A 15,490-nucleotide genomic window follows, 5' to 3' on the forward strand; every position below is an offset into this window, starting at 1 on the left:
GTGTTTCAGGATCAATTTTAAGGTTCTCTTACTGGTTTTTAAATGTATTGATGGTCTTGGGCCTCCTTATCTTTCAGATTAGCTTTTACCTTATGAACCCTCGCGGCCCCCTGAGGTCTTCCGGTACCGGCCTCCTGACTGTACCTAAAGTCAGGACACATACTCACGGAGAGGCGGCTTTCCAGTGGTATGGTCATCATCTGTGGAACAGCCTGCCAGAGGAGCTCAGGGCTGCAGAGAATGTTAATATTTTTAAGAGCAGGCTCAAGACCTACCTTTTTAATTTAGCTTTTACTTAATATTTATTCATTTTATTATTATTTATTCTATTCCCTTAGCCTATTTATCTTTCTATGTTAACCCATTTTTATTTATTCTATGCTTTTATTCTATTTATATTATTTTTAAGTTATTTCTCCAGTGTTTCCTCGGAGGGGGCTCTCTGCACCGGGGGGCTTTCATCGGCTGTGGCTGCTGTCCTCTGTCCTGCGGGTTCTTTCGGTCTGGTTGGGTGGCTCCTCTGCCTCTCTCTTGGCCGTGTGCCCTGGGTCGGTTGTCCTGGCGGTCGTGGCCTGTGGGCGGCTCCCGGTGCAGATGGCTCCCTGTGATAGTGTTTCCTTACCTGGCTCATCTGTGCTCAACCTCACATTAGTCTTTTAATATGTGCATGTATATGTGTGTGTATGTGTATGTGGATGCGGGGAGGGAGGGGGTTGTGTGTGTGTGTGTGTGGGGGGGGGGGGGGGGGGGGGGGCATTGTTTTATAAATAAAGACTGATTGATTGATTGATTGATTGATTGATTGATTGATTGATTGATTGATTGATTGATTGATTGATTGATTGACAGCTCCGCCTCTCTCTTGGCGCCTCTCACCGGGAGCAACTTTAGAATGGAAGAGGGTCCAGCCCATCTCAAGGATAGTGGTTCCAGAGCCCAAGCCGTGCATTGAGGTGGGTCCAACTATATCTATACCTGTTTGTCATGGGTAACCATGGGGTACCAGGGGCATAAAGCCCCTGACAACATAGCCACTAGGATCACTAGGACACGCAAACTCCTCCACCATGGTAAGGTGGCGGCTCAGGGAAGAGTATCTCAATATTAATTGTGTCTAAATTAGAAAAGGTCAGTCTGTATTCTGTAATAAATCACTGCCAGGAAGATCTATTTTAAGGTTTGTTTTATTCATAATTGAAGTAATGAGAAATATTGTAAAATTATATCAGAATAAAATTATCTGTACTACTAAAAAGAATGAGATAAAATATAGAAATAAATATAAATTTAAAATATGAACTGTTTCCAATAAAAAAAAAACACCATAAAATGATCATTTCCCTCAGAGGATAAATAAAGTATCTTTAAAAAAATAAACTTACTTGAGGGTGTGCAGGATTTATTTATGTTATGATTGAGTATGAATTACAGAATAATGTGGAGCTGTGAGTTTTAGTAGATGACATAAACTTCTCCAGATAAGCACAAATAAAAAAAAACTGGGTCCAACTCTGTCAGAGTTCATTCTTCTTTCTATTCTTCTCCTTGGAGTTTTATCGCTCCTTGTGGAAAACGTTCCCATCCGGCTGTTCTTTCCACTTTAAAGTGACTCCAGTCATTCCACTCGCCTCCAGTTTCTCCTGAAGCTAAGAGAAGAGAAGCACATATGTGATATAAGATTTAACTACGTTTGTATGGTTGGATTTACCTGTGGAGGAGAGAAAATGTATCACTGGGACTCCACTGCTCCCCATTACATGTGTCACATCCCCAGGTAACTATATCAGAGATGCTCTGAGGTACAATTATCATCACCTACTTAAAGGTCAACATCTCTGAAAGAATCTGACCTAACCCTGGGAAGACTGTATGGTTAGCTTCAATGAACTCTCATTAAATTAATGTTACACAATTTTAACACCTGTTAAAAAGAGAAGAGCAGACACATTTTGCATGTGACTTAAAGTAAAACAACCCACACTAAAGCTTGTTACGCTCTTCACAAGAAGCAAGAACTTTGTTTTCATTCTCGAGCCCACAAGAACTACAGCATAATTTATTTATATCTGGTCAATTCCACAGGATTAATGGGTGGGTAAGGTTTCTTTTTTTTATGTGCAATGAACAATTGACTCGGTGATACTTTGTACGTGGCAGGGCGGGGTGGTGCGTACAGTGGTGTTTGTGTCTTCATATACAAAGTATTATGTCTTAATTTTCTTTCTTTTTTTTTTTTTTTTTTTTTTAACCACCTCGATCAACTGTTAAAGTTATCCGTTCAACCCCGCATCAGCAAAAAGCAAGTGGCAACCTCCGGTGGTGAAATGTGAAGCCTATGTGGAAGTGCAAAAAATTGCAGTTCACCCCTCATCTGCTAGGGGCTGGCTCCAACACAGACCAAATCCCCATAGACTCCCATGTTAGAAAGGTCGGCTTCACAGCAGAAATAAACAGGTTTAAAGCCTGGTACAAAAACCATTTTAGGATTAATAGGTCAAGTTTGCCTTCATGACAACTGTGAGGGGATGAATTTTTTTCCAACTCATCCATTTGGATGTTATTTAATCTTGAAATTCAGCATAATTTGGGGCATGTCCTTTTTGATTGGCATGTGTCCAAAATCCGCAGTAAGAAGGGAGAGTGTAGCACAAACGCGGTTTTTTAGCCAACTAACAGTGCACCTTAGCTTTAGCCAACCTATCTTCGTTAGCCGGTTAGCTCACCTTAGAGTTAGCTCTTAGCTACAGGAGGCTCAGAGTTTGATTGACATCAGTCATCCACCCCCACGGTCACAGTCCCCCACTCAGCTCCGCCACTTTGCCCATTTTTGTATTTTCCGGGAATGATGACACGCGTGACGTTGCCAAGATGGCGATGGTGGGAACCTCCCAATGAACATCACTTTTGCTCTTCAGAAACCTACGAGTAATGTCATTGTAACCCACGTGACAGGTAAGTAACACTAGGCCAGAACACTCTAGGCTTGTAAGAGGGAGTGAAGAATAAGAATCGACACCGATTGAGTAAGAGCAAACGCAGAGGTAAGTTTTAAAGATGTCACTTGTATTAACACATGAATAATAAACAGTTTTACAAATATGGCCGGCCTTCAGTTTTCCTATTTAAAGTGTCTCTTGTAAATCGGGTGCACCCTTCAAAAAAAAAAATAAAATGTCTCTTGTTTTCCCAAGGAGAAAAAAAAGAAATAAAGTTGTCCCCTTTATTCACTCTGAGTCTTTCTCAGTCCTACCACACTGACAGGACGACGACAAGGAGGGAAAGAGGGTCCTCTTCAGTCCAATCCAGATGTTCACATGGGTGGCTCGCCATCTCCCATTTGGGAGAGCATCCAGAATCCAGGGTCTCCAAAAAAAACCCAGCCGGGAAAGAAAATAATTGAAACAGGTAAGGTTCCCAGGGTCGCTCCTCCGTGGTCCTCCAGACGCTCAGGTATCGGCCCAAAACAGTTCCCTTTCCTCCACAGTTCCTCAGAATGCACAATAGCAAGTATTTCCGGACTTTTCCAATTCCAACATCTGTCTCTGTTCTCGTGCTCCACAGCTCAGTGCTCTGCACGCGTGTGTCTGCGCGTCTCTCTAACCCGCAGCAAGGGGTGGGACATGAGCCGGTCTCTCCAATAGAAGTTCAACTACACTTCCATGAGCGAATGGGATTTCTTTTCTCTCACAGAAACACTGTTAAGCGGACAGAGTAGACCTCTGGGATTAAATTAATAAATATAAAAAAAATAAATATAAGATGAAATAAATACAACCATTAGTAAATGAATTAGACTATGTTCAATGAAAGAAAAAATAGGAAAACAAAATATTTATAACCATTATAAAATATTTTTCTTCTACTGAGGTAAGTAACAGGTTCTTGTTCTTTTTTCTAACAGGTTACACTAACCATTATAAAATATTTTTCTTCTACTGAGGTAAGTAACAGGTTCTTGTTCTTTTTTCTAACAGGTTACATCATGGAGGCTCCTCCCATCTTTTATATACAGTATATGGCAAAAACACAGCTTCATGCCTTTTCTGTGTTAACCACACCACGTCTGATGTGTCGAGAACAAGCTGCAAGCTGTCACCATTTATGTCCGTGGGAGCAAAATGACACATGTCTTCAGGATATCAAAGTTTAGTTTTTATAGTTTGGTGTCCTGTATATCAAAGTTTCATTTCTATAATGTTGTTCTATGAAACGATATAATGAAATATTTGCAAAAATGCAAGGGGTGTGCTCACTTCTGTCATATACTATATATAGACAAATATATATATATATATATATATATATATATACACACAAATATAAAATATAGATTATATATTAAATATGTCATATATTAGTGCTGGGCAACGATTGAAATTTTTCATCGTGATCAATCGCATGATATGTTGCCATTAATCACATTGTTATGCACAAAATGTCTCTTTCCTTTAAAAGACGGCCTACAGTATATAAAGAAAACCAATGCAATCAGACTTTTTTTTTTTTACTTTACATAATTTTCCACAAATATCTACATCCCTTAGAAGAAAGTCTGTCTGTCCTCTTTTTTTTATATAAAGGTTTTATGTTTTTCTTTATTTTAAAATCTAAAAATGGAAATTAAAATGTGGTTCTTCAAAAATAACAATGGTGGCTCTTCATTAATGAAATATATATGAAGTTGCCTTTTTGAAAAGTTTCATAACATTTGCAGCTCTTAACGAGTTTTATTTAGCTGGCTGAAGGGAAAAAGAAGGATGAAATGTTCAGGATTTACTAACTAAAAGGTGAAAAGTCAGCAGGATGAGTTTAAAGCTGTGAAGCTGCTTCCTTCTAAACACAGAAGGAACAATATGTGATGAATATCAGCATCAGGTGAACAGACAGAAAGCAGGATTAGAATCTCACAGCTTCTAGATGGTGAGGAGAGAGAAATATTCACAATATGCACAATAACTTCCATCCATGCACCTTCACTGCTTCATTATCCAGATTTCTGACCTATAATTTCTCTAACCTTTCATTCTTAGCTTGACTGTTTAGCTTACCACCTCTGCACCTGCAGCCTCCACTACCGGGAGTTAAGGGGTTAACATCTCGTTTCTGGGTGTAGTGTCAGGTCTGTAGATGTAAATATAAACATGTGTGGTATCCACAGAAAGTCCAGAATCTCAGCTACCAGCTCAGCAAAACCATTTCTATCACCAACAAACACAGTTAAGACAACAATAATTAAAAGACCAGATACACAAAGTCAGAAAAATACATAAACACAGATGACGTTTCCCCATGAACACGAACAAACGACTCCTCTACTGAAAGCTCACTGATTCCACAGCTGGAAGTTTTATCTCGATATGACCAAGATTCAACGAACCAGAGGAAGAAGAAGACCCGATTTATGCTTTACGTTAGTAAAAGTCAGAAAACATGTCTTATCTTTGCTGTTTTGCCTAAATTAAAACCGCATTTATTAAAAAAAAATAAATAAATAAATAAAAGTTTCTCATTTTTGGGAGCAGTTTCCCATCCAAAAATGGTGGTAATGTTCTGCCATCTGCATGGGTTTTGACAGACGAAGAGAAACGTCGGTTCTTGTTCTTCTTTTCATAAGTTCCAGACAGAAAACGTCTCTTCATTTTAATAAACCTGCTCTTTCCTGATGCACCCCTGCAGCAGGGAAGAGAGACATGGACGCCATGTTTCTGTCATCAAAGCCAGTGAGCAAAAAAAAAAAAAATGTGCCCAGCCCTTATATACATATATATATATATATATATATATATATATATATATATATATATATATATATATATATATTCTTCCTCTTTTGCCATGGTGACAGCAGTACTGTAATATTAACACTTTGATACGCATTACAACACCACACATTTTCTAAGAAGTTGTAGAAGTTTTTTTTTTTATGAAACAAAAGCTTAAAAATGTCATTTATTAATTTAAGTCAACAGACAAGTAAAAGCCTTCTCTGACATTACAGTTACATTGATACAAGGAATTTGTTTTATTATTTATAATTGCTAGACCTGATGGTTTGCAGTTGAGACACCATTTAGAAAGAGGACACATTTGTTAAAATGTAATCTGTAAAGTTTTTTTTTTATTATAATTATTTTTATTTACATTCTTTTAAACGCCAGCAGATCTGGTCCGACATAGCCAAACACATGCAAACTTTTAAATTATTAAACCAGATGGACTTTGGACACTTACCTTTTTCAGGAGGTTTGCTTTCACACTTTGGTTGTTCAGATCAACAGAGGAATCCTTCAGGCTCAGCCTCAGCTTCACAACCTGCTTCTTTACTGCAGCTTGGACAAACGGTGGGAAAGAGAGCAAAACATTAGCTGTGGCATTTAGCTTATGATACATGCTTTTTGATAAGGAAATGCTCACAAATCAAGAGTTTTATTACAAAGATACATGTGTTGACCTGGTAATGTGTGCAAATAAGATTCATTACAACAATTTTCTGTGTTTCTGGAGTTTGGTTTTCTCTTTACTGATCAATCAAATTTTATACCTTGAGTTTTAAAAAATGTTATCACCTATAACTAAATGAGTAGAAATAGAGAAAAAAGCAACCTGAAATTCGCAGTAGTCTTTAATATTTTACTTTTACTTATTATTTGACTAAAATAACATGTTCTTAACTTACATAAATATCTCCATAAATGCATTTTTAACATCCATGTTAAAATTAATTTGATAAAAGCACTGTTTGTCAGTATGCCACTCACCCACTGGAGGAAGGCTTTGGCAGACGAATGGTATTCTTGTATCACAGGACAAAAACCTCCATCTTCCTAAAATGTATAGGTTAGTGACACCACATATGACTTTCATTGAGCCAATTACATTTGTAATACGATCCCAGTTGCTGAAGGAGAAGCTGCTCCGGTCAGACCAGTAAAAATTTGCATCTCTGTACAGACCAATCCATGCCCAGTCTCCACTAGGCACCAAGCTCTGAACCCTCTGATTCTCTGTGTTGTTCCTTATAGTGACCAGGTCTGTAAAGTTCTCCCTGCAGTACCTCTGAGCGTCGGACCAGGTCTTTCTTTCATTTACTAGAACAAATTGAGGATCCATTTGTGTTCCTGCAGTTTCAGAGTGGAGAGGGTTCAACCGTTGAGGTTAATGTTTCAAAGTAGGAACATTGTATGTGCTTATTTTCTTTACCTCTGCTACAGAAAAACGGGTAGGTAATTGAGCAATCATCATCCCACCATTCTCCACCATCTCCAATACAAACACAGAACTGCCCAGCAGACACAAAATCAGGTTGATAAGAAAAAGTATGCCAGTTCCTGTACTCAGACCCATTCCCATTAAACCCATCAGACCACTTCCAGTCGATTTCACTATACAGACCAATCCAGGCTGCAGATGTGTTAGTGGTAGATAAGAGTTGGATAACTTCTTCAATGTTTGTAACTGTGGCCAGGTCTGTGTATGTCTTTCTGCAGTAGGTCTGAGCTTCAGTCCAGTTCAAAGGCTGACCCACATAGTGGTACTGACGGGGGAGGCAGGTGCAGAGGATGAACCACTCTGTGAGATAAACACCCATTCTTTACTAAATACTATATAGCATGACACAAACAATTTTAATATCTTAAATATGAAATAATCTACTGACCTGAGAAATACAAGACACGGAGCAGCATCTTGTCCATCGTGTTGCAGCTCTCTGGGCTCTACTGTCCAGTGTAGACATTTACCATCACTGTTAGGCAAATATAAACAAATTCAGTTATAAATTATTAATGTGAAAAAAAAGCACAGCCTTGTTTTACATAACAGTAAACAACCACATTTCCTTGTGGGAAAAAAAGAGGAAATATCACTGAGAGATTATTATTATTATTATTATTATTAGTAGTAGTAGTAGTAGTAGTAGTAGTAGTAGTAGTAGTAGTATTAAAGAAGTGAGTAGTGAAACCCTGCCATTATATACTGTATATGCACATATAATAAATTGTAAATCATCAAATGGGATCAAATGTTTATTGGTGTTTGGCTGATATTTATCAAACTTTATACTACACATCTATTCATGTTGTACAGGGCTGTCAACAGGAAGGAGCTGCATTATTAAACTATTTTAACTGTACTCATGGTCATTGTATTGATTGATTCATGGCATCACAGTTTGAACCAGTATTTCTGTGGTGTCTGTTGGGAACTGGCTTTTCAGGGTCCAAACCAACTTTTTTCAATCTGAACTCGCTGGCTGGTTCCAACTTTGGTTTAGGGACCAGTACGATTGTCTGCCAGTCAGAAAGGCGTAAGGGCTGCCATATACTTGCTGTGAATGTAAGCGTACACGTTAACGTTCCACTACGTTTACTTGATTCAAACGTCAGAAGCACTAGGGCTGCTCGATTATGGGAAAAATGATAATCACGATTATTTTGATTGAAATTGAGATCTCGATTATTTAACACGATTAGAGAAAGAGAGAGTGGGGGGGGTCATTGTGACATTTTAAGTGTTTATGGTGGTAATACAGACTAGTTTCTTTCTACTAGGTCCCCGTAGCTATTCTTTCTCTGAGACCAGAAGATATGTTCTGCCCGGTGTGATCTGGGAAAAAAATAGTCTGAAAACATTTCGTTTTCACGTTGAAATCCGCGTCAAAAAATGGCAATAAAAGCCATTTCTATACGGCTTGACCATAGTTTCATAGTGGTGGCGAAACATTGGACTGTCGCCACGTCTTTCACGACACCCTCACCACACTCATCATACAGGGCAGGAGAGACACTCCACTAACATGGTGTTGAGATGGCAGTGATGCCATTTGTCCAAAGTGTTGATGAGTTTCTTAAATCCCGGATTGTTTGCTGTGTTAAATGAGAAAAAATGTCTGTTTGTTTATGACGTTTGTCTCTCTGTGACTCTGGGAGCTGGTGGATTATTTAGTCGCGACTCACAAAAATGGAACATTTTTCTATTTTCTTGTGTCGCATCGCAAGCCCCCGTGTGCACGTCTGCGTGCACGAGCGCAACATTTCACATGCACACCTGTCGCTTGGCTGGAGGAGGGCAGCGATTTCCGCCTCATCGCGCAAGTGCGATAGAAAATGAAGGAGAAGGAGCGATATCGCCTCCCGTGTGTCCAGCCCATAACTGGCGAGGTGTTTGCAACTCGCGCTGAATAAAACTAAAGCAGTCGGGGCTGTGGGAGGAGTCTGCAGCAGAGCGCTTCAATGCCTGCTGCGCTCGATTTGCAACTGAGAACAGCACGGGAGGAAACTGTGAAGGACAAATCGGACCATTTCATTTTTATGATCGTTGAAAACCCAGATCGTAATTGTGATTAAAATTCGATTAATCGCCCAGCCCTAAGAAGCACGGCCAGCAAAAACACCGCCAGGTGGCGTACACAGCACTTGGACTTTGAAATAGTGAAAAGGTCAAGCTACTGACCACATTGTATTTAGCATCGACCCCCAAAACGATTCCAATTTGTTGCCAATTGTTAATGCAAAAGTGTTTATCGCAACAGGTAGGAAAAATCATACAGATAGCAGTAGTTGCAGACAAGGTCCGAGAGACGGTCTTCATGGGGGCCCCTGATCTTTGTGATGGTCTGGTCACATTTGTCGTCTTGTGGGTTTACTCACCAACAACTGCAGCTCTGTTGATGTTTTTCTTTGTGTTGCTGATGTTTCTGTTGTTGTGATTAATGATTTTGTTTTTAAAGCTTATTTGTCTTTTCATATGTGCTTCTGATGATTGTCAGTTCTTATTACTTGATATTACAGGAGGTTTTCTTTTTCCTTACAGGTGTAGCAGCTGGTTGTCTGTTTTTTATTTGTTTTGTTTTTTGTTTCTTTTTGTCTACACAGATTGAACAGCTGATGTTGCTTCATATCAGGTATGTCCTTGTCTCTTTTTTTCTTCTCTTCTGTCTCTTTTTCACTTTTGAGGACGCACAGTACACTTCTGAAGACGGTTGAGTTTTTCCGTCTGGGCTCTTTGTTCACAGCAGAACCACCAACAAGGGTAAACTCTCGCAAACATGTGATTTTAATTCCTCCTGGGATTTTGTTATCCCAGGAGGCTATGTGAATAAACCAGCCCCTCTTCCACGCCTAAATTCACCTGCTCAGCCTACCATAGTTGCCATAGCAACACGTTGTGTGATGTTGAAACGGAGCTCTCATGTCAAAAGTTCAGTGGTCAGTTGCCAAAACCAACATCAAAACGTTTTTATTCTTCCTGTAGCAGCGGACCAAACTACCTGGGACAAATGGATTAAAATGATTTTTGGGAATAATGTACCGATATCTCTGCTTGCCGCACTCTATTTGCACCTGAATGTTTCAGTAATTTGGAACAATTTCAGGCAAAGACAGCATCAACCCTGCGGTTGGAAAGAGGGGCAATTCCAACTTTGAGCGGCTCACCGTCAGTGCAATCAGTAAGTGTCGCTACTGATATAAAGGTATGCTTTACTGTGTTTGAGATGTTTCTTAAGCTGATGCAGCTAATGTACTTAATGTTAGATCTCTGTCCAACAAGTCACTGTTAGTTAATGACTTCATCATTTCTCACAGTTTAGATTTTCTTTTTCTGACAGAAACATGGTTAACAGAAGACACAAGTGCTACAGTTCTTAATGAAACAGTACCCCCTCATTTTAGTTTTATGAATAAATGTCAAAATGGGAGGAAAGGGGGAGGAGAAGCTGCCTTATTTAAAGATTCATTCCAGTTTAAAGAAATTTCATTTGCTGATTTTACTTCTTTTGAATATCTTAGTTTTATTTTAAGGGGCGTTCCTAAAATCCTATTTCTAATCATCTACAGACGTCCAGGACACTGTGTAAATTTTATTGATGAATTTTCTGAATTATTGTCGGTTATCTCTACTGATTTTAACCATTTCATCTTAACTGGGGATTTTAACATTCACATAGATAACATGACGGATGGTAATGTCAAGGAATTTTGTTCCATACTGGATGTTTGGTTTGTGGCAACATGTATAAGAACCGACCCACATTCAAGGTCACATTCTGGACCTGGTTATTTCAAAAGGTGTTGATATTTCTTCTGTTATGGTCACTGACTTGGCCTTGTCTGACTATTTTTGTATTTTGTTTGATTTACTGATCACTCAGAATGTCCAACCAACCTGCTTCTCCGTTAGGAAGAGGTACATTAATGAAAGAACAAGTGCTAAGTTTGTGGAGGCCATAGCTATGTTACCAACAACCAGTGCAGAGTCAGTTGATGGACTCCTGGATCATTTCAATCTGAAAGTCTTGAATGTAATGGATGCTGTTGCACCGATAAGAATCAAGAGCAACTTGAGCAAACAGAAAACACCATGGAGAAACACCACTGTGGTTACCAGCCTAAAAAGAGAATGCAGAAAAACTGAGCGGAAATGGCGGAAAAATAAACTTCAAATTTACTATGAGCTGTACAAACAAAGCCTGCGTAACTATAACAATGAGCTGTGCAAGGCCAGAGAGCTGCATTTATCTGAAATGATTAACAGGAATGTCAACAACTCTCACACTCTGTTTGCTATGATTGAAAAACTTACTAATCCTCCTACCACTGAGAAATGCAACCAATTTGCAAACTTTTTTAGCCAAAGAATTAAAACAATTAGGCAAAATATTAATTCCACACAGTCAAACAAGAAAATTAGTCTGTGTCTAAAACCCGGAAATAATTCTGATGTCATGTCGCAATTTAAAATGGTGAATTTAAAAGTCCTACAAGAAACAGTTTGGCATCTGCAATCAACAACATGCACTCTGGACATGATACCATCCGACTTTTTAAAAACAGTTTTTACCTCAGTTTAAAATGATAGTTAACAGCTCACTGGCATCAGGCATCTTTCCCAAGTCACTAAAGATAGCTCCTATTAAGCCACTCCTAAAGAAAAGGACTCTAGAAGCCTCTATAATGAACAACTATAGACCTGTCTCTAACCTCTCTTTTATTTCCAAGATTATTGGAAAAGTTGTATTTCACCAGCTTAATGACTTTTTAAATGAAAGTGGAAATCTTGATAAATTTCAGTCTGGCTTCCGACCTCATCACAGCACTGAAACAGCTCTGGTCAAAGTGTTAAATGACATTAGGTTGAATACTGATTCTGGTCAAGTATCAGTCCTGGTTCTGTTGGATCTCAGTGCTGCGTTTGATACAGTAGATCACAGAATCCTGCTGCACAGGCTGGAAAACTGGGTTGGACTTTCTGGAGCGGTCCTTAACTGGTTCAGGTCTTATTTAGAAGGCCGGAGTTATTTTGTTACGATCAGCAGCTATGAATCCGAGCGAGTGGCCATGACTTGTGGAGTCCCCCAGGGGTCAGTCCTTGGACCTCTTCTGTTCAACTTGTATATGCTCCCTTTGGGTCAAATATTACAGAACTATAGCATTAGTTATCAAAGTTATGCTGATGATACACAACTTTATGTGTCTCTGTCACCAGACGACTGCAGTCTAATAGACTTAATGTGTCAGTGTCTGGAACAAATAAACACCTGGATGAGGGAGAATTTCCTACAATTAAATGAAGACAAAACTGAGATTATTCTGTTTGGTAGCAAAGAGAAGAGGGTCAGCATTGGCAAACACCTGGAGACTCGGGCTCTTAAAATCACCAACCAAGTTCGTAACCTGGGAGTGTTGATAGACTCAGATCTGACTTTCAGCTGCCACATCAAAGCTGTCACTAAGACAGCTTTTTACCAGCTCAGAAACATCAACAGAATTAAGAGTCTAGTCTCACAGAAAGACCAAGAGAAATTCATCCATGCATTCATCTCCAGTAGGTTTGATTACTGTAATGGTCTTTTAACAGGACTTCCTAAAAAGAGCATTAAACATCTGCAGCTCATCTAGAACGCTGCTGCTAGAGTTTTAACCAGGACTAAGAGATCTGAACACATCACACCAGTTTTGAAATCTTTACACTGGCTTCCAGTCAGTCACAGGATAGATTTTAAAACCCTTCTGCTTGTTTACAAATCCCAGAATGGTTTAGGCCCAGAATACATCTGTGATATGTTCAGAGAATATAAACCTAGCAGAGCTCTTAGATCCAAAGACTCTGGTCAACTAGTCCAGACCAGAGTCCAGACTAAACATGGAGAAGCAGCATTTAGCTGTTATGCTGTAAACAAGTGGAACAAATTGCCAGTGGAGATTAAACTGTCCCCAAATGTAGACATTTTTAAATCCAGGTTAAAAACATTTCTTTTCTCATGCGCCTATGCATGAAATCTGCACGGTTACTTTTTTTTTTTTAAATTAGTCTTGCTTTTAATAATTTTAATGTAATTTATTATTTTATTGTGATTATGTGTTGATGCCTTTTACTGTTCTAAATATCTGTAATGTCTTTGTTTTATGTAAAGCACTTTGAATTGTCCTGTACATGAAATGTGCTATACAAATAAACTGCCTTGCCTTGCCTAATGCTAAGGGACGAGCCTAAAAGTTGATCCCCCTGCAATGTAGAAATGAGCCTGTTAGCCATGAGACCTTTTAAAAGACTACCATTTTTGACATGACATTGACAGGTAGGCATAGGTGTTACTGTAGCATATCCATTTTTACTCATTATTTTCTTTGTTTTATTGATGATCTTCAAATCTTTTCGCCTGTTAGCTATATGTGTGGTTGGCTCCTCTGGAGTCCATACATTGGGAAGCCTCTCAGACTAGTTGGATCATCCAAATGCTGCACAGTTCACCATGATTGACTGTTTTCTTGTCTGTAAAATGTTATTACCATTGCATATAACAGAAAACCACAGAGTGGTTGACTTGTTAGGTAATTATCCAGAGCCTACTGGCTTTTCTCCATTAAATTTTATTTAAACTGTTTAAATATTTATTAAAACTGTCTTGTCCCCTTTTGCTTTCCATGTTCCATGCACCAATAACTGAGTAGTAATCACCTTAATTTTATTCCTAATTAACTTATATTTCACCAATTCTCTGTGCATCTCTATTCACTCATCACTCTTTTATCTTCCCTCTTTATGCTTGTATTACTTTTTCACACATACCCGTTCACTTATTTGGTAACACTCATTGATATTAACTCATGTTACAGCTGTTCTACATTTACGTTCTGTAGCTAATTTAGCCATTAGTCATTTAAAAAAAAAAAAAAAAAATCTTTATTCAGGAGCAGCAGGCAGGAACACTGACATCCATCAGTTTGCCATTTTTCCTTCCCCAACGTTTATTTTTATCATTTCATTATGCACACTGAAACTGATTTACTTTATTGTCTTATGTCATTAAAAAGTTTGTTTTTTGAAAGGTTTCACTTGTTTTCTTGTGCCTGTTGGTGCCAGTCCCACCAAAGGAGTTTTTAGTTAAACCAAGCTGTTACTCAGTGAGACGTTTCCTTTTACAGTCAAAGCAAAGCAACTTTATTTGTACAGCACAATTCAACAACATGGTGATTCAAAGGGATTTACAAAGACATTAAAAACAAGAATATTTGAAGCATAATTTAAAATAAAACACAAGACAAAAAGGGAAGAACATAAAGCATGATCAAGTTTTTGATTTGTTTAATCCAGCTTAAGAGAGACGGTGCAGATTTGGACTTTTAAATACAAACCATTGAAATGCAGCTGAGAGACAAGAGTCCTGTCTGAAGGGGATCTTCAGTGTTGTATGCATTGTCTTTGACTTTAAGTCCATACTGCTGGGACATTTCATGCTACCACACAGCTGGCTTTAATAGATGAAAGTAAGACCTAACAACCTAATCATTTAACCTTACAAAAGTGAATTGTAAGGACGGTTAGCAGTAAGAAATATAGAGGTTAATGAGGACCATCATGTCTGATTTTTAATAAATCAGACATGGTCCTCATTAGCCTTTAGGAGTAAGGAATTATTAAAGTCTTCTGAATGATAACCGGATCTATAACATTAGGAATGAACTTCAGTGTGACACATGTCGGCAGGCATGCAGCCATAACGTGGGTTTTTCTACTATCTAATTGTAAAAATCTATGAAAATAACAGACCTGAAAAACATCCAGCAAGACTTTTTCCATAATATTTCCATATCTATATTATGTCAACATTCAGTCGTGTTTTTCCTGCTCAAGCAAATGTAGTCAAATACAAGACCACAAACTCTCGTTTGTGGTCTCAACATTTGCTTTATGCATCCATCCCAACATTCACCTGTTGTTCTCAGTACAACCTGGACCAGTCAGACAAACATCACTTTATGTAAAATGAGTCATTTATTGTTCCATTGGAAACTGATATTTCTCTCATTAGAACATTTTCATGATCCCTTTCACTCTCTGCTCACCTGTACATACACATTTCTCTACTGGAACCTCAGCTCAATTTTAAAATAACTGTCTGTTAGGAGCTTAATTTGTGCTACAGTAGAATCATCAGTGATCCTTACAATACCCATCCAGACACACAACAATAATTTTCCTTACAACAGCA

General features: G+C 38.5%; 1 protein-coding gene across 4 annotated transcripts; it reads right to left on the bottom strand.

The window, feature by feature from the left end:
• Positions 1 to 1,333: 1,333 nt before the first annotated feature.
• LOC121639552 (C-type mannose receptor 2-like) lies at positions 1,334 to 7,734 on the bottom strand. Of its 4 annotated transcripts, none has more exons than XM_041984873.1 (5): positions 7,658 to 7,734; positions 7,201 to 7,569; positions 6,759 to 7,118; positions 6,232 to 6,323; positions 1,334 to 1,640 (listed from the first exon to the last, which is right to left on the bottom strand). In XM_041984873.1, the coding sequence occupies exons 1-5, from the start codon at positions 7,692 to 7,694 to the stop codon at positions 1,554 to 1,556; spliced, it is 945 nt and encodes a 314-aa protein (XP_041840807.1). In that variant the 5' UTR covers positions 7,695 to 7,734; the 3' UTR covers positions 1,334 to 1,553. The 4 variants fall into 4 exon arrangements, with proteins under 4 accessions (XP_041840807.1, XP_041840806.1, XP_041840805.1 ...); XM_041984872.1 differs by having other exon boundaries at positions 1,334 to 1,646; XM_041984871.1 differs by having other exon boundaries at positions 6,232 to 6,329.
• Positions 7,735 to 15,490: the final 7,756 nt, after the last annotated feature.

Source organism: Melanotaenia boesemani, chromosome 5, assembly GCF_017639745.1.
Source record: "Melanotaenia boesemani isolate fMelBoe1 chromosome 5, fMelBoe1.pri, whole genome shotgun sequence".
Taxonomy (NCBI): Eukaryota; Metazoa; Chordata; class Actinopteri; order Atheriniformes; family Melanotaeniidae; genus Melanotaenia; species Melanotaenia boesemani.

Coding starts and splice junctions, on each gene's coding strand:
- LOC121639552 (XM_041984870.1), bottom strand. CDS start 7,694: ATGGACAAGATGCTGCTCCGTGTCTTGTATTTCTCAG. Junction 6,330..6,758: donor CCAAAGCCTTCCTCCAGTGG/GTGAGTGGCATA, acceptor CGTTTGTCCAAG/CTGCAGTAAAGAAGCAGGTT. Junction 1,647..6,231: donor AAGCAAACCTCCTGAAAAAG/GTAAGTGTCCAA, acceptor CTCTTCTCTTAG/CTTCAGGAGAAACTGGAGGC.